The sequence below is a fragment of the Hyaena hyaena genome, unplaced genomic scaffold (assembly GCF_003009895.1).
Source record: "Hyaena hyaena isolate Hyena2069 unplaced genomic scaffold, ASM300989v1 scaffold_988, whole genome shotgun sequence".
Classification (NCBI taxonomy): domain Eukaryota; kingdom Metazoa; phylum Chordata; class Mammalia; order Carnivora; family Hyaenidae; genus Hyaena; species Hyaena hyaena.
This window is the reverse complement of record NW_024081611.1, coordinates 331,132-353,481: the sequence shown is the minus strand read 5'-3', so window position 1 is coordinate 353,481 and position 22,350 is coordinate 331,132. Positions and strand designations below refer to the sequence as shown.

The following is a 22,350-nucleotide window of genomic DNA, read 5'->3' as shown; positions in this document are numbered from 1 at the left end:
CTCCCCCTCCCCCAGCTCTGAGAAGCAGCTGTACTGCTGAATTTCTTTCCTGGGGTCCTGCCAAAGCCCAGAAGCTCTGTGTCTCATCCTCTCCAGAAAGCTCCTTCTCAGATGCCTGGATACAGAACAAAGGGAGCGGATGGCTGGACCCGGGGATCAGATAGGCAAGGGTGCAGGGGTGAGAGTGAATGGGAAGGGTGCGGGGAACGGGTACAAAAGAGGGCACAGAGAGATCCGAGTGGGAGTTTGTGCAGGGCGGCAGAGGCTGCAACGCCCACACCTCCTACAGCCTCCTTTCCTCTTTTTGCATCTGAGGGTTCCCACTGCTGGTCTCTGCAGGGTGAGGATTTCAGGCCCTCCCTCCTCCAAATGCTGTGTGGTGCAAGGAGAGACCTGCCCCTCTCTGAGCCCCTGGCTGTGAGTAGCAGGTCCCATGAGTTTTATTTTATTATTTTATTTAAAAATTTTTAAAAAGATTTATTTTTGAAGGAGAGAGAGACAGCATGAGCAGGAAAGGGGCAGAGAGAGAGGGAGACACAGAATCCGAAGCAGGCTCCAGGCTCTGAGCTGTCAGCACAGAGCCTGACGCAGGTCCTGAATTCAGGAAGCATGAGATGATGACCTGAGCCAAAGTCAGATGCTTAATTGACTGAGCCACCTAGACGCCCCTATTTTATTTTTTTTAGTGTTTATTTATTTATTTTAAGAGAGAGAACATGCAAACAGAGGAAGGAGCAGAGAGGGGGCGTAGAGAGAGAATCCCAAGGAGGCTCTGCGTCATCAGCATGGAGGCAAGTGAGGGATTTGAACTTACCAACCTTGAGATCGTGACCTGAGCTGAAATCAGGAGTCAGATGCTTTAACTGACTGTGACACCCAAGTGCCCCCCATGAGTTTTAAACCATACCTCCCTCTTCTGAATTCCTTCTCATCAAATTCACAGCAAAAGCATTTGTGCCAGGCCCGCCCCCCCTCCCCTCCCCCCTCCCCCCGCTCCTGGAAAACGAGGAGGGCATGGTTTCTGTTCTCAGGGAGGGCAGACGCTATTAATTGAATAATTTCACACAATGGTGATCATGCCCACGACACATCCTGGCCCAGACTCGATAGGCCCCTCTGGATCTCTCTTCTGCTTCAGGAAAAGCCTTCTGGGGGGTGGCAGAGGGGTCCAACGCAAAGAGATGATGGCCCCTCCATTTTGCTCAAGAATTGGGCCAGGCACTGTTCCAGGCTCTGAGGGCACAGAGATGACCAAAGCAAACCAAAATGCCCCCCCTTATGGGGCTGGTGTCCTGGGGTATGGAGGAGACAGATAATCAACAGAAGTCCAGAGTACAGCATGCTAGGTGGTGTCGGGAAGAAAGAAAGACTCCTTTCCTCCGTCCCTCCCTCCCTTTCTTCTTTTTTCCTTCTTTCCTCCCTCCCTCCCTTCCTTCCTTCTTTCCTTCCTTCCTTCCCTCTTTCCTTCCTTCCTATTTATTCAGTAAATATTCGCTGAGTACCTCTTCAGAAAGGGAGCAGCTGTGGGGTACTAATAGTAATTAACTCACAGGACCATGGAGAGGACGAAACAACTGCGCATCCCAAATGCTCCTCATGGATGAGTGGATAAACACACCGTGTTTCACCCACACAGCAGATGGACTACTCCTCAGCCATAAACAGGAGGGAGGTGCTGATGCCACAACATGCGTGAACCCTGGAAACATGATGTTCAGTGAGAGAAGCCAGTCACAAAAGGCCACGTATTGTAGGATTCCATCCAGAGGAGATGCCCAGAAGAGTCAAATCTGCAGAGATAAGAAGCAAATTCATGGTTGTTGGGGGGAGGGGAGGGGGCGCTCATGGATACAGGGTTTCTTTCTGGGGGCGGTGAGAATGTTCTAGAATTAGATAGTGGTGGATGGTAGAATTAGACAGTGCATGATGGATGCACAACCTCATGAATAGTAGATTGAAACCACAGACTTGCACACTTTATATATTTATTTTTAAAGTTTATTTTTGAAAGAGAGAGAGCGTGCATGTGCGTGCATGAGCAGGGGAGGGGGGAGAGAGAGAGAGAGAGAGAGAGAGAGAGAGAGAGAGAGAATTCCAAGCAGGCTTCATGCTGTCAGTGCAGAGCCCAATGCGGGGCTCGGTCTCACAAACTGTGGAATCATGACCTGAACTGAAACCAAGAATCGGATGCTTAACTGACTGAGCCACCCAGGTGCCCCCAGATTTCACACTTTAAAAGGGTGAATTTGATCTTATGTGACTTATATCTCAATTTGAAAACAAAAACAAATTAAAAAAAAACAACCTTACAATTCTTTGCACACCCTAAGCATTGAATACATAAAGCTATTACTATTAGAAGTAAACATAACACAGAGATGTGAAAGTGTTAATGTATTAACTTCATTTAACAAATAACATTTCCTATAATCCTCAGAGTAATTCTAAGAAGTAGGGACTCTTTATTCGCCACATTTTACAAATGGGGAATAAAGGCTCAGAGACTGCACGTTTCTTGTCCAGAGTTGCACAGCAGGTAAGTAGCACGTGCATAAAAGTTGTGTGTGCCGGAAGTACCAGAGTTAAACCCGGGCCACCTGGTCCCAGAGTCTCTCACTTAATTAACCACAGCATTGTGAGGCCGCTCAGTTACTGCGTGATTAACAATTAATTATGTGTTTCTTAATTCATGCAAGTAAGTCCCATTCAGGGAGGGTGTCTAGCTGCCCAGCCCCAGCCCTGCACCCACATTCATGTGCGGACGTTGAGTGGACGCAGAGGGGCTCCTCGACAGGTGACAGAGCCAGCTGTGGGTGGCGGGAGTTTGAGCTTTGGCGGTGGGGAGAGAGAGCACGGGGCTGTTTGGTGATGTTCATTAATTTGATGGATCCGAGAAACTTTTTCTTGAGCGCTCAATGGGTGCTGGGGACACAGCCAGGGATAAAACAGGCGTGCATTGTCCTCATGGACGTGACCGTCAAGATTGAATCGATCGAACCCACAAATGAAACAGGAGAGAAGGAGTTTGGGGGGATGGGAGGGGCAGCCGTGTTTTCAGCTCTGGGTGGCCGGGGTGAATGAGAAAGGGGTTCCCCCACTGCCCTTCCCCAAGGCTGAGGTGGGAAGTCAGCTCTGGTCTGTCTGCCTCCCTCCCTTCTCCCCTCCTTTCTTCTCCCACTTTTTCCTTCTTCCCCTCTTCTCTTCTCCCCTGACCCCTCCTCCCTTCTCTCCTTCTTCCAGACCTGAGGTACCCAGCCACATGTAACTGCTCTAGACCCTGGGATTTCACAGCAGTGAGCAAAACTCTAACCCTCACTGCGGTGCTTGGAGGCAGAGAAGGAAAATGAGGTACACAGTGTGTCCCAAACCTTGACTAGATACACCCGTGAAGGCAGATTTTGTTTGCAGTGTTGTGGTATTTGAACAACATAGTAGATACTGAAGAAATGGTTGGTAAGCGAATGAATGAATGAATGAATGAGTGAGTAAGTGAGTGAATGAATGAATTAATGAAGGTGAAGACACCTGATGGGGCTGGGACGCAGAGATTCCAGCTCTTGATCCTGGGCGGGCACCTTTCCAGCCTCAAAGAGTCTGGGTGGGGCCAGTGGTTGGGAAAGGTGGAGGGCTGGCCCCAGGCGGGGGTTGGGGGGTCCTGGCAGTGGGCGGTCTCGATGCTATCAGAGACTTTGGAGCCAGCTGGAGCCCATTAGTCAGAGGCTCCGCCCATTGCTTTGCCCTCATTCTGTACACTCAGGGGCATTATCAGAAACTTCTGTCTTGGTTCTGCTGACCCCCAAGCTTGGAGCAAGTAAACCAAGGATAAGCCTGTTACTATTATCTCCCACAACAACAGCAACGGCCGCAGCAGCCCTTGCTATTTATTGAGTGAGGACCACACCCCAGGCAATGCATGCTCCTTCAACAGCCTCCACGGTAGCATTAATTATGCTCCCCCATTTTACTGATGCAGGAAAGGGAGACCCAGAGACATTAGGTCACAAGGGCAGAGAGCAGGGAAGCTCCCTCTTCATCATTGCCAGCTGCCTAGCCCTGGGGGCAAAAGCAAACTTTGGAGTCCTCCAGAGCTGTGCAACCTCAGAGCAGTCACCCCACATCTCTGAGATCCAGTTTTCTCGTTGCCAGAAAAGAACTAGAAAGCCAGACGTTGAGGGGAGCAGGGGGCAGGCGAGGATCAAAAGCAATGTCTGTAAAACCATGCTGTCAAAAGATGAGAAAGTAACAGTCACAGCACCTTCTATCCAGAACGTTCCAGGTACAAGACCTTCTGCCAAGTATTTTCATGTATGTGACTGGTGATCCATGTAAACCCATTCTGAGATCCAGTCAACAGGAAATATTTACTGAGCACCCTACTATTTACAGTTCCAGCGGAGAAGGGGGAAGACACAGCCCCTGTTCTCAAAGCCAAGTTTAGTGGGGGGAGCAAGATGGTTCCAGAACTTGTAGACAAATGTTAGGACAGAGGGACACGGCGCAAAGGAAGGCACCTGACCTTGCCTTGGGGGATTGGGAAGCCTTCTCGAAAAGTGAAGTGCCCAGGTGAAAGGTGGCGTAGTAGTTGGCCTGGCAAAGAGGGTAAGTGGAGACAAGGAATGGTCCAGACAATAGGAGCAGCACGTGCAAACTTCTGAAGGTTAAAGGGTGAGAGAAACTGTGGCTCATTTGGAAGAACTGAGTTATCCCTTCCCCCTAGATAATAAAGTTGAAGGTGGAGAGAAGTGAGTTATGGAGGGAATTTATAAGCCAAGTTTAAGAGTTTGCATTTTATTTATGGGAGTCACATGTGTTTTAAGTGGAGGGTTAGAGTTTGGGAAACTGGTTGGTTCAGCACCTTCAGCCATGCTTGATATGCCCAAGGGCTGGCATTTGTTTGAAGGCAGAGGGAACCTAGGATTTGTCTGGGATTTTGCCCATTCTGTATCCATGGCCCCATTTTCCCTACGACCACCAGTTGCCCTTCTCCAACCGGTTATGGTCTCATTGGGGTGGTCAGTCAAGGTGCTCCCGCTCCTCGGGCCAAGGGTGGGATGTGGTCCAGGCAGCATCTCCAGAATTTGATGAATCTTGGGCCCGGATATAACGGCTACAAAGTTGCCCAAAAGTTGTCCCCTGAAGAGATTCTTCCTTCGGCACTCAGAGCTGTTCTGGTTTCTGATTTTTCTCGTCTTCTGCAATTCTCTTGATCAATGAGTTCCCCATAATGAATGAATGATAAATGAGTTAAATAAGTAACTACATACACACATCTTTATATTTGTAGTAAAAGTTCACCAAATTCATTGCCTGTTGCTTGCCAAAGAACCCTAGGTAATACGCCAATGGTGGTAGTTTTGCTGGATTGGAGAAATAGAAATTTAGCTTAAGCAAAAAAAAAAAAACAAAAAATGAAATAAAAAAACAAAAATAAAAAGCAAAAACAAAGAACAAACCAAAGAGGAAGAATGCATTGGCTAAATCCTGGGGTACCTAGGAAATGGTTAATTTGAGTTGTTTGGGAAGACTGGGATCCAAGGTCTGGAAGATTTAGCACAAGGTCAGATACTGCCCTTGAGTATTTGCCCATGTCCTCAGCCTTTTCTGTTTGTGGTGGCAAGATGGCTGACATATCTTAAACATCGAGACAATATCCCAAGATCTTAGGGAGTTGAAAATGGTGTGACTCAGGTTTGGTGATTCCCAGGCTCTGCATCTGCTCCAAGTTTCAAATTCCCAAGAAAATCTGATTGGTCCAGTGGGGTTGGGGCTCATGATTCAGACACAGCAGGTGTGTTCTGGGGTTGTCATCGTGAACGAGGTGGCCACGACAGAGATGTATTTGACTTGTCTGTTGGTGGGCATCAGGCACCTTGGCATGGAAAACAGGGACATGGGTGGAAGCAGGGGCTGCCAAGGGTCCTCATTGTGGCCTTTGGGCTGGCTCACCACCACCCAAGGAGAGCCGTGGGCTTCCCTAGAATCAGAAGGACTTCTGCCTCGGGAAGTCGTCCCGGTGCCCAGGACCTAGGCTCCTAGATGGTGATCTCATACCAGGTAAATAATTTCCCTACACCCACCACTGTGCTCTGTATTTCTTTTTTTAACTGAAGTATAGTTGACACACAATATTATATTAGTTTCAGGTGCACAACACAGTGATTTGTCCACTGCATATGTTACACAATGCTCACCATGGTAAGTGTAGTTACCGTCTGTCCCAATCAAAGGCCATTACCATATTAGTGACTATACTTGCTGTGCTGCACTTTTCAACCCTGTGACTTATTTATTTTATAACTGGAAGTTTGTATCTCTTTACATATTTTGCCCACCCCATCCCCTCCCCTTTGGCAACAACCAGTTCGTTCTCTGTATTTATGAATTTGTTCTTTTTGTTTGTCTATTCATTTGTTTTGTGTTTAAGATTCCACCTAAAAGGGAAATCGCACGGTATTTGTCTTTTTCTGTCTTATTGCACTTAACATAGTACCGTCTAGGTCCATCCACGTTGTCACCAATGGTAAGGTTTCATTCCATTTTACAGCTGAGTAATATTCCAATGTATGTGTAGACCACATTTTCTGTATATATTTTTTAAAGGTTTTGGGGCACCTGGGTGGCTCAGTCGGTTAAGTTAAGCATCCGTCTTCAGCTCAGGTCATGATCTTGCAGTTGGTGGGTTTGAGTCCTGCACTGAGCTCTGTGCTGAGACCTCGGAGCCGGGAGCCTGCTTTGGATTCTGTGTCTCCCTCTCTCTCTGCCCCTCCCCTGCTTGTGCTCTCTCTTAAAAATAAACATTAAAGGGGCGCCTGGGTGGCTTAGTCGGTTAAGTGTCCGACTTTCGCTTAGGTCATGATCTCATGGTTCGTGGGTTCGAGCCCCGCGTCGGGCTCTGTGCTGACTGCCAGCTCAGAGCCTGGAGCCTGTTTCGGTCTGTGACTCCCTCTCTCTCTGACCCTCCCCTGCTCACACTGTCTCTCTCTCTCTCTCTCTCCTAGAAATAAATAAAATATTAAAAAAAATAAACATTAAAGATTTAAAAAATGTATATAAAATAAATAAAGATTTTAGTGTAAGCAATCTTTACACCTGATGTGGGGCCTGAACTCACAACCACAAGATCAAGAGTCAGGGGCTCCACCGTCTGAGCCAGCCCGGTGCGCCCCCCCCCCCCCGTACCACCTCTTCTTTATCCATTCATCCATCAGTAGACACTTGGGTTGTTTCCCTAGTTTGGCTTTTGTAAATAAAGCTCCAATAAACATAGGAGTACATATAGCTTTCCAAATTAGTGTTTTTGTGTTTTGGGGGGTAAACGCTCAGCAACAGAATAACTGGATCATGTATTTCTATTTTTAATTTTTTGAGGAACCTCTACTGTGGCTGCACAATTTGCTTTCCCACCAGCAGTGCACAAGGGCTTCCTTTTCTCCACATCCTCCCCAACACTTGTTATTTCTTCTTCTTGTTTAATACTAGCCATTCTGACTCCTGTGGGGTGATAGCTCATTGCTCTGGATGCACCCTAGTCTGCAGGATGCTGAGAAATAATGGAGTGTCCTCGCTAACAGGGAGCTATTTCTTCACTTTCTAAGATGGGGCTCAGGCAACGGGAGAGACCTTTGCGAGAGGAAGATTTTATTGGGGACAGAAGGCTGTAATGAGTGAGCAAGCAGGCTGGCCTCAAGTTGGTGGGCGGAAGACCATGAGAATACTTTTTTTCTGAGTTCATGTGAGATATTCACGCAAGACATATCTGGGGGAAGCTTTAAGGGACACTGAAGTCCTGTATCGGCAGTCAGAGACTGTGAACCCCTGAAATTCTGCTGCAAATGTTCTTGTCACCTTAACTGTGCTCATAGACTAGTGAGATCTGGGGATCTCTGGGTCAACGACATGAAGAGGTTGCATTATGCATGTCACAGATGCAGATATGGAAGATTAGAACATTGAATTTACCTCCTCCAAGTTAGGGAGCGGGGGAGCATGGGACCAATCCATGTCACTTGGACCCAGGAGCCCGATAACTGGGATTCTTTGGTCTCAAATGAAACAGCTTAAATAGACAGGATCACGTCTTATTACTTTTTGGAATGCAAGTCTAGAGGTAGATGGTTCTGGAATAGCTTAATTCAGCAACTCAACATTCTCAAGCTCCTTGGCTCTGCCGTTCACGGAGAGATGGTTCTCAAAACAGTATCCAGGGACACTGAGGTCTCTAGGGCTCTGAGAGAGGTTCCTCGAGGTGACAGTTATTTTCATGATAATACGAAGATTTTATTTGCCTTTTTCACTCTAATTACCTCACCAGGGTACTGTGAAATTTGCTAGGGGCTTCATGGTGAGTGATGACATCATCTGCCAGATGGCCAAAGGAATGTGTGCTGGCGTAGTCCTGCGTTTTGAAAATCTCTTACTTTCACTTTCTAATACAGTAACTCTTGATAGATGTAGCTCACATTAAAGAAAAAAAAGTAATAGATTTATTTGCATTCCTATTCCATTGGTCAGACCAGGTCACAGGGGATCAGTGAGTTGCAAGGAAGGCTGGGAAATGTAGTCTTTAGTTGCGTAGCTGTGTCTAAAAGTTGAGGGTCTTGCTTCTAGAAGGAAAAGGGGCAGAATGTATGCAGAAGGTCAGCAGACCGTCTTTGCCACATTCATTGAATGAGTGAATGAACCCATAGAATAACAGATGGAGTGATGAATCCATTGATGACAGGTTGACTGCCAAGATCAACTGAGAGACGGACACACTCTGGGTTGCTTAACTGCCTTAAGGAGGGCGGGTGACCAGTTGGCTAAGGACTGAGGGTTTGGACATAGGGGCAGTGCTCCTCCACCTCTGCTCCTGACCACCCCCTCCCCATGTTCTCCTCCTTTCCAGTTCAGCAATGTCACCTTCTTCATCATTGGGCCTCTCATGATGTTTCTGATGCATTCCTATGCCCAGAAGCGCTCTCGCTGGATTTATATCACTTGGATCCTCTTCATGGTCATAGGTAGGTGGGGGTCTGTGCCACTGGGGTGGCGGGGGTGGGAGGCAGCCCTCTTGACCACCTACCTTTGTTTCTCGTTCCAGGCCTCTTCTCCATGTACTTCCACATGACACTTAGCTTCCTGGGCCAGCTGCTGGACGAGATTGCTATCCTGTGGCTGTTGGCCAGTGGTTACTGCATATGGATGCCTCGCTGCTACTTTCCCACTTTCCTAGGAAAGAATAGGTGGGGCCGGGGCCGGTGCTCTGTTGGGCCCGTCAGAGTCCATTTGAGTTCCTTGGGATCCCTCCCCTGACCACCCTGACCACCACCCCAGGACTTTCTGCTGACCTTATCTGACTTAATGCCTCCTCTGAATGTACTTGGGACCCCTGGAAATCCTCCTCTGATGCCACCTGGATAGTTTGGTACCTACTCTAGAACGTGTCTAAACCCACCAAACCCATACTTAAGTTTACCTGGACCCCAGGGAACTTTCTCATAAGCCTATCACCTGGGCTTCCTGGAACTTTCTTTGGATCCTCCTGGATCCCCTCTCTTGACCCGAGACCCCTCTGAATCTCTCTCCTGATGCTATTTGACCCACCTGAGTCTTCCTGGACTCCTCTCCTGATAGTGTCTGGGACCCTTGTAATTCCTTCCTTAATCCTATTTGACTTTCCTTAACCCCTTATCTGACCTGGGCCCTGGCACCCTCTGCTGACGTGACTAAGCCCTTTGAGCTTCCCTGAGACCCTCTTATCACCCTACCCACCCCCTTCAGGCCCTGCCCAGACCCTTCTTGGGACCCTCTGCTGAGCCCACGTGGGAGCCTCAAGACCTTTTTCTGAGTTCAGTTGGGCTCCCTAGAACCCCTTCCCTCTGCCACAAGATCTCCTGACCCTAACCTAACCTAACCACCCCCTAGGCCCCCTGTCCTGGACCCTACCAGTCACCTTACCACCGCTGAGTCCTGCTTCCCGCCCCCCCCAGGCCCCAGTTCACCTGTCTGGTCCTCATCACCACTGTGGTCAGCACCTTCCTGTCCTTCCTGAGGCCCGTGATCAACGCATACGCTCTCAACAGCATCGCTGTGCACATCCTCTTCATCGTGTTCCAGGAGTATAAGAAGTGGGTGGTGGCTGCAGGCGCCTGCCCAGCGGGGGTGGGGTGGGGTGGTGGCTCCCATCCCCCTCCAAGCACCTCCCCCCACCAGACCCTGCATACTCACGGAGTCCCAGCGCCAGAGTTCTCATTGACTCCAGACTCAAGGAGAGGATGTACTTTCCCCAGGATCATCTACTAACAAGGGTAGGGTTGGGTTTGGAACCTAAGGCTGTCTGGGAGCAGAACTTGTCCCTTTCATCATGAAAACCCCAGACATACATACAAGCAGAGACTATTGCACCATAAACTTCGTGTGCCCACTAACCAGCCTCAACAACTGTCAGCATTTTGCCAGCCTGCATTATACATTCCCTCAGATTCCATATACTGGCACCTATTAGCGTTTCAGGATTTAACTCTCTTGATTGAGAGTTATTATGGTTTTTTTTTTTTTTAACCCATACTAGGTCTTGGCAGGATAGAGAGGGGTCTCTCAAATGGGGCCATTTGAAGAGAGCTGAATAAAAGGTTTATTTTCAAAGGAGATGGCAGGTGTAGGAAAATCACCAGGGATCATTTGGAACCCCTGTGCTAATAAGAGTGGGACCCTATGACCCTCAGGATACCTGGGTGGGGGAGTGGCGATGGGAGGGAGTGGTTACGAGAGTCTGGAAGGAGAGAGCCCTGCGGAGAGGGCCTCCTTAGCAAGAGCTGTGACCGTCAGTTGCTGGTTGCAGCTACACTGAGTCAACCCCACATGGAGAAGGCCAGAGAAGTAAATATTCTAACTGTACTCTTGCCTTATCCTTTGGTTTCTTGTTGGGATGCTCCATTGGCCAACCCAACTGGAAACCATTGGCTAATCTAACTGGAAGCCCAAGGACAAGGGAGCCCCTGGATTCAGTCCACACAGCTCAACACCCCACCTCCCCAGGCCATAGGGCAGAATGGAGAGGAGCAGGGAAGGATCTAGAGGGACAGATGTTAGATACGGCACACACAGAGCTAACCAAGTTGACAATACCCAGATTGCACTGATGTTGCCTCAGTTTCTCAAGATGTCACCTTACAACCAGTCACGTTGAAAGCGGGATGCAAACAGTCTCTTAGGTTTTCTTTATATCATAGCAGTCTCTCCCTCCCTCCCCTGTCTTCATGCCTCTGATTTGATAACAGAAGCTTCATCATTTTGTCCTATAGAACATTCTAGATGTAACTGCCTGCTTCCTGTGTGGTCTTCCATTGTGTTTCTATATATAGAGATCTATCTATCTATCTATCTATCTAGTATTTCCTGAAAATTAATATTTAGATCTAGATTTAGGTTTACACACTTTTAGGCCAGAATATTTCATGTGTGGTTCTGGGCGCTTCTTGTTCATCCCATTGGGTCCCGATATTGAGTGCTATTAAGATTGATCAGTGGATTGTGGCTGGTGTCACCCCTCTCTTTATTGTTAAGTTTTCCACCTACCTTTCACCTAGAGATTTCGGCAGCGCTGCCTCCATTCACGAGCTCATTAGTGGTTTGCTGATCCCATAATTCCTCCTGCAGTGATTTTCTGGAGTTCCTCCATCAAGAAGGACTTTCGCTCATCAACCTTGAAATACAGTTTGCACAGGAATGAGAGGACTGATCATCGATTCTCTCCCTTAATTGATCCATTTCTAGCCTAGTGAGTTGGCGCCTTACCCATCCCTAGTAGCGGCCAATGAAATTTATTTTTTAAAAGTATTATCATAAACTCACGGATGTTTATGTCTCAGAAGTGTTTCAATCCATTGCAATCACCATGTTATATTTTTAACTTTTACTTTGATGTGATTGCAGACTCATGCCGTGTTGCAAAAGCAGTCGAGTCTTACGTATCCTTCCCCCATCTCCCCCCAGCCTCTCCCAGGGCAGCATCCACGGTACAGCCTCAAAAGGAGGAAATTGACGATGGTATTAACTAGACCTCAGACTCGACTCTATTCCGATTTCGTCAGTTCTTCCTCATTATTCTTTTTTTTTTTTTTTTTTCCAGTTTGACGTTCATACTGTCCCATTTTAGACTAGGGGGCAGGGCCTGCACTTTAAACCATAAAGGACCTATTGCCTCACTAATCCCTCATATGCTCTTTCCTACAGGACACTGAGTCAGCTCTGCTGTTGTGGAAGCAGATTCTGATCTGGAGTTGTCCCAAGGCACACAGCCTCCAGAGGCTTGACCCTCCCACATACGGACATGCACGTTCTCATAGCCATGCGGACAGGAATTCTCACGCACTGACTCACAGTGCTGCACACGCTCACAGCCCCGAGCACACAAACAGGGAAGGGCTAATTGGTTGAGAAATCAGCAGTCAGACAAGCCTGGTTCAGACCCCAGTTCTGCTACTTGGTAGCCGGGTAACCTCGGGTGGGGCTGGAGTGATACCTTAATCTCGAATGCCTGTTTTCTCATCTACAAAACGAGAATAATAGCACTGTTGTGAGGACTGAGTTTTGATCTGAAGGACTTTTTTTTTTAAGTTTATTTTGAGAGAGAGAGAGAAAGGGCGTGTGTGCAGGAGAACGGGGGAGGAGCAGAGAGAGAGAGAGAGAGAATCCCAGTCAGGCTCTGCGCTCTGAGTGCAGAGCCCCATGTGGGGCTTGAACTCACGAACCATGAGATCATGACCTGAGGTGAAATCAAGAGTCAGAAGCTTAAGCAACTGGGCCACCCAGGCGCCCTGGTCTGAAGGGACTTTTAGAACTATAGTTGGCATCCTATAAGTGCTCAGCAAACGTTAGCAATAAGCACAAATTAGGCCCCTCCCCCTTGTACTCTTAGTCACTCCCTCCTCCCAGCCTCCTCTCCTTGGATGGGGGAATTTCCCATCAGCCCCCTCAGGCTCTACTATCTGAGCCAGGCTCTGATCTTCCTTCTTCCCTCCCTAGGACCAGCAGTAAGGAGGTCCGGCACTTAATGGAGGTCTCCGTAGTTTTGTGGGCGTTTGCACTGACCAGCTGGGTCAGTGACCGTGTGCTTTGCAGTTTCTGGCAGCAGATCAACTTCTTTTACCTGCATAGCATCTGGTAAGTACCTGCCCTGTGGTATGGAGCCCCAGAACCAGAAAATCTCCGATGCTGGAGCTTGGAGCAGGAGCCTGGGGGTGGAGAGGGCAGGCACAGATACTGGGACGTGTGTGTGTGTGTGGGGGGGCTCGTTGCATTCAAGGTCAAGTCCAGAAGGTCCCTTTGGAAGGTCAGGACCCATGAGAAGTAAGGAGAGAATCAAGGTGGGGGCATCAAGCTGCTCAGGGGCCGCTGTGGCCTCACCTTCTCCCTGCGCCCCCACAGGCATGTGGCCATCAGCGTCACCTTTCCTTACGGCATGGTTACCATGGCCTTGGTGGACGCCAGGTATGAGATGCCAGGTCACACTCTCAAGCTCCGCTACTGGCCTCTGGACACGTGGCCCGTGGGGCTCCCCTACGTGGAACTCAATGACGACAAGAAGTGCTGATGTCTGCCGGCTTCTTGACGAGCCAGCCACCTGCCAACCCACCTGTGTCTTGAGGAAGGCGGCCTGGACCACGAGTCTGAGAGACACTCCTGGGTTTTTCCTCCAGCTCCCTTCCCCCTCCTTCTGGCCCTGCATGGCCCCGCCCCAAGACGGGACTGCGTGACCCTTCTGCGATGGGTCCACTGCTCCACCTGCCCTTATTCTCTTTCAGTTCCTCCTTTGTGTCACTTTGTGAGGCTGGATCACCACGAGCTGTGATTACCTGGCATCCACTGCGAATGATGTCGGGCCGGGACTTGGTCCCCGGGCTTCTCATAAATAGTGGTGGTCACTCCCATACTCTCTGGGCCTGTCCTTGGCCATGCAATGTTCCTGGCGCCTGGGGGGGGGGCGGGTGTGCCAGAGCAGGTCCTGCACTCACACATGTGCCCACAGACTCATCGGGCTGTGTCACTGGTGGACAGTCGAGCAACATAGAGGCCCAGACTGGGCAATCTGGCTCTTTGGGCATCAGGAGAGGAGCTGGGGTGGCCTATCTGGGCTCTCAAAGTGAGGGGAGAAGAGCAGGGTGATTTCCATGGGGGTTAAGAGCACAGGGCTTGCTGGGGGGCTCAGTTGGTTAAGTGCCCAACTTTGGCTCAGGTCATGAACTCGTGGTTTGGGAGTTCGAGCCCCGTGTCGGGCTCTGTGCTGACAGCTCAGAGCCTGGAGCCTACTTTGGATTCTGTGTCTTCCTTCCTCTCTCTGCCCCTTCCTTGTTCACTCTCTCTCTCTCTCTCTCTCTCTCTCAAAGATAAACATTAAAAAAAAAAAATGTAAAGAGCACCAGGCTTGGAGTCAGGCAGACCTAAGCCTGAATCCTACTCCTTTGTTTCCTGGTTGTATAATCTGGGGGAAGTGATTTTTCCTTCCTTTGAATCTTAAGCATCTTTTTTTCAAAAAATTTTTAATGTTTTATTTACTTTTGAGAGAGAGAGAGAGAGAGAGTGCGAGCGAGCGCATGACCAGGAGAGGGACAGAAAGAGAGGGAGACATAGAACAGGCTGTTTCAGAACAGGCTCTGGGCTCTGAGCTGGCTGTCAGCACAGAGCCCGATGCGGGGCTCGAACCCACGAATTGCAAGATCATGACCTGAGCTGAAGTCGGATGCTTAACTGACTGAGCCACCCAGGTGCCCTTGAAACTCAAGCATCTTGTCTGTAATATGAATATGTTCCTTCCTTCATGGGATTTCTGCATGGACAACACAAGAAATGTACATAAAGTGCTTAGCGTGGAGTCAGGAAAACACGTCTATCCATCCCCTCACCCGCTTATCTGTGTCCAGTCATCTGTCCATGTTTCTCTTCCCACCCAGATCATTTAATCATCCTTTCACGCATCTGTTTTCCCATTCATTCATTCATTCATTCATTCACCTCTTCAACAAATATGCGTGGAGTCACTACTGTATGTGTGACACTACCCACTGGGGATATGAGACAACAAAGGCATACGATGTCCCTGCTGTAACGAGGAGACACCTGATAGACAAATACAAAGACAAACAAGGCATTTCCAGACACGAGCAAATGCTGCCCCCGGGATAAAGCAGGTGATGTTTCAGAGAATCGTGAGGTGGGGAAGCAGCCCTTTCAAAAGGGCACTCGGGGTGGAGGGGGGGCATGCTTTCCAGATGAACCTCGATGACAAGAGAGCACCGCCATATTGGAGACCTTGGCGAGACCATTCTGGGGAGAGAGAATGGCAGGTGCAAAACTCCCCGGGTGTGGATGAACTGGGGGCAGCAGGAAGAACACTCCTGTTGGAGCTTAGTAAATGAGGAGCAAGAAATTCGTAACCAGAGGGCCTGGGATGGGTTTAGTACCCATGGACCACTTGACATTCTTCGCAAAGGAAGATGGTCTGGGCAGGGTACCTAGGCCATCACTCGCTCCACAAGGAGTAGAGGCTAGCCCATCTGGCCTGCTGGAGAGATGGGCTAACCTCTACGCTAGCCTCTAATTGAAAGAGGAAGGGCTACTCATATTTATTGAGTACCATGTGCTATATGCCAAGGAGTCACATCACCGAACCTAGTCCCCTCCCACAATCCTTCAGATAGACACACATATTCTCATTCTATAGATGTGCCTCAGACAGGGCAAGCAACTTGCCCAGGACCACTTGGCATCTCCCCAGAAGTTAAGCATAGAATTGACCATATGATCTGACAATTCCATCTCTAGGTTTACACCCAAAAGAATTGAAAATATGTATTCTAACAAATAGTTGTACAGAAATGTTCATAGAAGCACCACTGAAAAGAGCTGGAAGGTAGAAACCATATACATGTCTATCACTGGATGAATGAATAAATGTGGTATATCCATGCAATGGAATAGTATTCTGCTGTAACAAGGAGTGAAGCACTGACACACGCTACCATGTGGGCGACCCCTGAACACACGATGCTCTGAGAGAAGCCAGACACAAAAGGCCACATAGTTTGGGATTTCATTGATATGAAATGTCCAGAACAGGCAAAGCACAGAGACAGCAAGTGGATTCGTGGGTGCCAGGGGACGAGAGGATGGAATGGGGAGTGACAGCTAATGAGGATGAGTTTCCTTTTGGGGTAGAGATTATGTCTTGGAGGCTGCACATCGCTGTTATAGTTCTAAATGCCACTGAATTGTATACATTCTTTAACATGGCTAATGGTTAGTTTTCTGTTATGTGAATTTCTCCACAACTCAAATTGATTTTTTATTATTATTATTATTTAATGTTTTATTTATTTCTAGGAGAGAGGGAGAGAGACAGCGTGAGCAGGGGAGGGTCAGACAGAGAGGGAGTCACAGACTGAAACAGGCTCCAGGCTCTGAGCTGGCAGTCAGCACAGAGCCCGACGCGGGGCTTGAACCCACGACCCGTGACATCATGACCTAAACGAAAGTCGGACGCTTAACCGACTAAGCCACCCAGACGCCCCTCCACAACTCAAATTTAATAAAGCTCCCAGAGGTGCTCTCAGCTGGTGTTAGGTCATGACCCCCCAACCACCATTAAACCAATCCCAGGAGCCATTGAGATGAAGTCCTTTGATTGGCCAGGTTGGGACATGTGCTTCCCCTTGACAGTGGAGAGCCTCACTCTAACGAGGGTCTGAGAGGGGCAAGTGGGGGCAAGTGGGGGTTGGGGGGGGTTGAAGTCCTCCCTCAAGCCTTATGCCCCGTCATGAGTTGACATTCTCCCAGAAGGGCTGCCATTTAAAAATTCACACCAAGGGGACTTACAGGCTCCTAGTGGCTCTGGGAGGATAGGGATTTTTTCACAGAGAAAATAGCAGGTATTCACCGTGGTGCCCTTTTCCACAGAAATACTTTGTTGCACATAGTTTCGGTCTGCTCTCATACCATTCATGGCTCCCTATTGCCTATGGGATGAGGGTCAAATGCTTCATTATGATATAGAAGACCTGCCCTGTGTTGAAGTTAATCTAAGGCGGGACTCCACCTGGCCACTGGAGTCGGCTCCGGTGTGGTCATGCTGCTTGTGTGTGCATTTGTGGCCGGCAAGAAACTGGTAGGGACAGGGACATGCTGGAGATCAGAAAGAGGATTCCTCCCCAAGTTTGAAGGCTGAGCTGCCTACTAGGTGGTGGAATAAATGCTGAGCGCTTCCCTTGGGTGCAAATAAACGGGTCCACTAGGCGGCGATAGACACCTAACCGTAGTAGCAGTTCAGCAAGGGAGGCAAACTAGTTTCCCTAGGTTCAAAATGTTACTTTCTAGCTGTGGGACATGGGCCACTCAGAGCCTCTCTGTGTCTCAATTTCACTGTTTGTAACACTGAGATAAAATGTATCAATCATGCATTTTGCCAAAAGCTCAAATTACTATTTGCCCTTTGTGTTTCTTTAAATCCCCTCCCTTTGTTCATGCTATGTTCAAATAGGAAACATTGTTACCACTTCAAGAAGTCAATTGGCCTAGATAAAAACAACGAGAAAACTGGATACAGTAACAACAAAAAGTGTTAGTAACTGCAGCCCGGTGATTCTTAACCGATTTAAAGTGCCTAGGACATTTTCCTACACAGCCATGGTGTCATTACCACAGCTAACCGAGTCTACACATTAGATTACTCAGCTGAACTTAAAAAAAAAAAAGTGTGTGTTGGGGTAGGGGGTGGGGGCTGGGGGAATGTCTCTGTCTTACTCCAGACTGAGACCAGAATCTCTGAAGGTGGGATTTTTTTTAAGGCTTCTGGCACTGGTGTTTTTAAAAGATCCTCAGAGAGTTCAATGTCCAGGCACCAGATATGATCACCTGTCCCAGGCTCTGACCTCTAGGATTGTTCTCTTATCATTAAGGTAGGCGAGTGAGTGGCAGAGAGGAGTTTAAGACACATGGGCACCAAACCAAGACTTTCTTCTTGAAGGAATCAGAAAGATTGAAGAGAAATGAAGAGGAGCTAACCTTCTCACTATGTGATTCAGTATTATTTCAGTTCGTGCAACAAATATTTGTTGAACATCTACTTTGTGGCTGGCACTGTGCTCAGGATATGTCAGTGAATAACACAAAGATCCCTGCTTTCTTGTAGCTTCCCTTCTATCTAGGGGAGACACAACAGAATAAGTAAATATGTGTATTTTAAGAAATGGTAAATGCTGTGGATAAAGGAAAGTTTAGAGCAGGGTCAGGTAGTTTGGGAAGCTATGGGGGGCAGAATTAGATGTGATGGTCAGGGTAGATCTCACGGAGAAGGTCCTCGGCTCTGCCATATACTCATTGTGCAACTTTGCGTGACTCATCCACCTCATTTGAGCCTCAGTTTCCTCACCTCTAAAATGGGGGCAATAGCAGCTACTTCTTAGTATTACGGATGAAATGAGATAATATGAGTTTGCACACAGCAGGCCATGTCAGAGCAGGTGTTGGCTTTGACATGGCCACCCTCAATGAGAAAAAGGGGTGACAGCCCTCTGCTTACTTCTTAACCGACTGAGCCACCCAGGCGGCCCTCTGCTTACTTCTTAAAGGAAGGAATACCGTGGTTCTATTTCAGGTACAGGATGCATTTAAATTTTTTTCCTTTTTATTATAGAAATTTCACAATATAGATTAGTATAAAGAACAGTTTGATGAACCCCCATACACCCATCATCTAGATTTAGCAATGTTTAACGTTTCCATTTTTGCTTTGTCTATTTTTTTTATTAATGTATGTCAAAGGCAATTAGTATGCTGGCATTTCACCCCTATGTGCTCTAGAAAATCAGGACATTTTCCTACACAGCCATGGTGTCATTACCACAGCTAACCCAATACATTTTCAAGTACCACCTACGATTATCCATTTTTGTATTTCTCTGGCTGACACAGCTCATTTGCTCAAAACCCAAGGTCCAATGGCAGACGCCCACATCGAAGTTGGTTGTGGTCTCGCGTCTCCTGTAACACTGGGCAGTCACCTTTTCTCGCTCATTCCCTTCTGTCCACTCAAGGAAGCTGGGCTGTTGAGAGATTTCAGCTTCTAGATTTGCGTGACTGCTTCTCATGGTGTCATTGCTCACATTTCTGTGTTTCTTCTATAAACTTGGAAGTTAGGACTACAGGTGTGATCAGATTCAAGTTAAACATTTTGGTCAAGAACTTCCTTTTTGGTGCTAGGTACTTCCCGTCACCCCTAGCAGGAGCCCATCAGTCTGCTCTACCCACTGCTTTTCCTGCTAAGAGGGGTCACTGCACGAAGGTGGTAACAGCATGATGCATCCATGGTAAAGTTAACTTTTTTCCTCTTTGCACCTAGCAGGAAACCTGAGGGAAGATCTTTGGTGAACGAAGGACTATCCAGTCCCCGCTCCCACCCACCCCTTCACCCCCGCCATAACCTTTCAGTGAATGGTTTTAACATTCATTGATGACTTGTCCACAACGGCTATTTCATTAGTGGTTTCAAAATAGTGATTTTGCTATCATCCTTTCAACATCATCAGCTGGTGTTTTTCCATGAAAAGGGCTTTCTCTCATCAGCTGGGGCTGGTTTCCTGCCGTAAAGACATAGTAAGTAAGGAGTGGATGCGGTTGTCACTTTCAAAGGTGATGAATGAGCTCTGCTGATGTTGTTTTTAAATATTTATTTTTGAGAGAGAGAGAGAGAGAGAGAGAGAGAGAGAGCAGGGGAGGGGCAGAGAGAGGGGGCGATGAGGCTCTGAAGCAGGATCTGCACTGATAGCAGAGAACCTGATGCGGGGCTCAAACTCATGAACCATGAGATCATGACTGGAGCGGAAGTCAGACGCTTAACTGACTGAACCCTGAACCCTCCAGGCACCCCATCTGCTGTTGTTTTCATACCATTATGGACTCATGCATATTGATATGTTCACAGGGTCAGGAAGCCTATTAATTTTTTATTGTGGTAAAAATATATGTAACAAAATTTGTGATCATAACAGTCTTTTAAATTTTTAAATATTTATTTTTGAGAGAGAGAGAGAGAGAGAGAGAGAGAGACTGTGAGTAAGGGAAGGGGCAGAGAGAGACACACAGAATCGGAAGCAGACTCTAGGCTCTGTCAGCACAGAGCCTGATGTGGGGCTTGAACACATGAACCATGAGATCATGACCTGAGCCTATGACAGACGTTTAACCAACTGAGCCACCCAGGTGCCACTGGCCTTCTTCAGAGTTTTATGTGGACTTAAGTTCATTCCAAAGCCATTGATTTTCTGGTGCTGTCCTTCAGTGCACAGTAGCTAGCTCCCTGATCACCTAGTGAATACTTGGCTGACACTTAAGTGTGAAGTGGAGGGCACGAAACCCCCCAAGCAAACCAAAACCCCTGGTTTTTTATTATAGAAATAAATTTGTTTTTTAAAATTTTTGTTTATTTTTGAAAGAGACAGAGCACGAGCTGGAGAGGGGCAGAGAGAGAGAGAGGGAGATACAGAATCCAAAGTAGGCTCCAGGTTCTGAGCTGTCAGCACAGAGCCTGATGCTGGACTTGGACCCATGAACCGTGAGATCATGGCCAGAGGAGAAGTCAGGAACTTAATGGACTGAGCCACCCAGGCACCCCTATAAAAAGAAATTTAAAATAACTCTACAATGGTCCCCAAGTTGAAGGCAGAAGTCCAACTGTCCGAGAGACAAATGGCTTATACGATGCTGAAAAAGATAGAGCCCTGCATCCATATCTCATCTAAACAAGGTTTACAAATTGTGAAATTATATGATCACGGGTAAATTAAAAATCGGTTTTAGAGGGATTAGCATTATAGATTTCATGGATAAAATGAGACTTTCTTGGTCATTTTAATGTAGCAGATTTCAAATGTGCATCATTCAAGTTGGCCTGACCTCGCATCACATGGTACTGAGTGTTCCCGTTTCCCAGATGTGCAAACTAAGACTCAGGGGCAGGAGGGAGTTGACCAGGCTTTCCCTGAATCAGATCCAGCTTTGGAAACTTAATTTACAGTTCGAGAGTACAGAGTCCATTCCAGGACACGGCAGCAACACGTGGCTAGGAAACAAAAGTGTTCTTGATGTTCCCACCTCAGAGCTGGAACCGCCACCTCAGCTGGACCAGGTCAGGCCCCGGACAGCTCCGGCCACGAGGCAGCGCCCCCTGCGGGCCGCAGTGCGCAGGCGCGGCGCGCCCGGCCCGCCCCCGCCCCCCTCCACGTGCGGCGCACACCTCGCGCTCCCCTCCGCTGGGTTCGCCTCGCGCCTCCCTGCCTCCCTCCCACCGCCCCTCCGGTTCGGGCTTCCCATTGGCTGCGGGCTTCGTCCCTCCGACCGCAGCCCGGCAGGCCCCCGCCACGCAGGAAGTCCCGCCCCACAGGCGGCCGTCCGCGCTGCGGATTGGTCCGGGAGGCTGTCAGTCGGGGCGGCAGGCCAGAGTCGGCGGCGGGGGCCCGCGGTCGGTGCGCGACCCGAACTGGCGGTGGTTTCCGGTTCCGCGGGGCTGGCGGGCGGGCGGGCAGCCGGGAGCGGCGGCGGCGGCGGTGCCTGACAGACAATGAGGGCTGCGGGGCGGCGCTGAGCGGCGGCGGCGGCGAGCGACGCGGGGCCCGGGGGCGGGGCGGGGCGCCAGCCATGGACAATCAGGTGAGGAGCGGCCGCGCCGCCCCAGCGCAGCCCGCCGCCCGCCCGGTCCCCTCCCTCCCTCCCACGACCCGCCCGCCCGGCCCTCCTTGGTCCCGGCCTCCCCGCCCACACTCGGCTCCCGCCCGCCCCGCTTTGTGCTCGCCCGCCGCTCCCCCGGCCTTTATGTGGGGCGGGGGCGCCCCTCCCCCATCCCGACCCCAGCCCAGCCAGAGCGCCTTGGACTTGTATGAGGACCCCGTCCTGGCCCAGCCCAGAGTCCCCTGAGACGCCCCTCCGAACCCCCGTCCGGTCCCTACCCCCCGGGATGCCCCTTGTGATCCCAGGCAAGCCCAGAGCGCTCTGGGACGCTCTTCGGGACCCCGGCCCAGGCCAGAGTCTCCACAGGCGGCTCACTCTCTCCAGGGACTCCCCTTGGGAGTCCAGGCCAGCCCAGCACCCTTTGGGACACTCCTCAGGCCGCTGAACCAGCCTAGAGCTCCCACCGGTGGCCCAGAAACCCCTGGGATGCCCTTTGGGACCCTAGTGCGGCCCAGACCCCCTCGGGGACCCCAGCCCACGCCAGAGTCCCCACAGGCACCCCCGGGGACACTGGCCCAGTCCAGAGAGCCCCACAGCTGTTCCTGGGACCCTTCAGATTTGTCAGATCTGGCCCTGTACCGCCCTTCTTTA

General features: G+C 49.3%; 2 protein-coding genes and 2 long non-coding RNA genes across 5 annotated transcripts in view; 2 read left to right on the top strand and 2 right to left on the bottom strand.

Moving 5' to 3' along the window:
• The first annotated feature begins 3,292 nt into the window (after nt 1–3,292).
• Nucleotides 3,293–14,228, top strand: ACER1 (alkaline ceramidase 1). Its single transcript, XM_039221354.1, has 6 exons — nt 3,293–3,348; nt 8,888–9,002; nt 9,083–9,224; nt 9,972–10,109; nt 13,009–13,146; nt 13,411–14,228. The coding sequence occupies exons 2-6, from the start codon at nt 8,924–8,926 to the stop codon at nt 13,574–13,576; spliced, it is 663 nt and encodes a 220-aa protein (XP_039077285.1). The 5' UTR covers nt 3,293–3,348; nt 8,888–8,923; the 3' UTR covers nt 13,577–14,228.
• On the bottom strand, nt 8,461–9,148 carry LOC120223304. Its single transcript, XR_005526261.1, has 2 exons — nt 9,065–9,148; nt 8,461–8,603 (listed from the first exon to the last, which is right to left on the bottom strand). It is a non-coding gene; the product is annotated as an uncharacterized LOC120223304 (long non-coding RNA).
• On the bottom strand, nt 10,049–11,944 carry LOC120223303. Its single transcript, XR_005526260.1, has 3 exons — nt 11,836–11,944; nt 11,560–11,686; nt 10,049–10,280 (listed from the first exon to the last, which is right to left on the bottom strand). It is a non-coding gene; the product is annotated as an uncharacterized LOC120223303 (long non-coding RNA).
• Nucleotides 14,229–21,644: 7,416 nt separating the features above from the next.
• Nucleotides 21,645–22,350, top strand: part of MLLT1 (MLLT1 super elongation complex subunit) — a 64,525-nt gene continuing 63,819 nt past the window's right edge. For both annotated transcript variants that reach the window (XM_039221341.1, XM_039221340.1), the window contains exon 1: nt 21,645–21,681. In XM_039221341.1, coding sequence (XP_039077272.1) covers nt 21,670–21,681 — 12 coding nt within the window. In that variant the 5' untranslated portion in view covers nt 21,645–21,669. The remainder of the gene's footprint in view (nt 21,682–22,350) is intronic.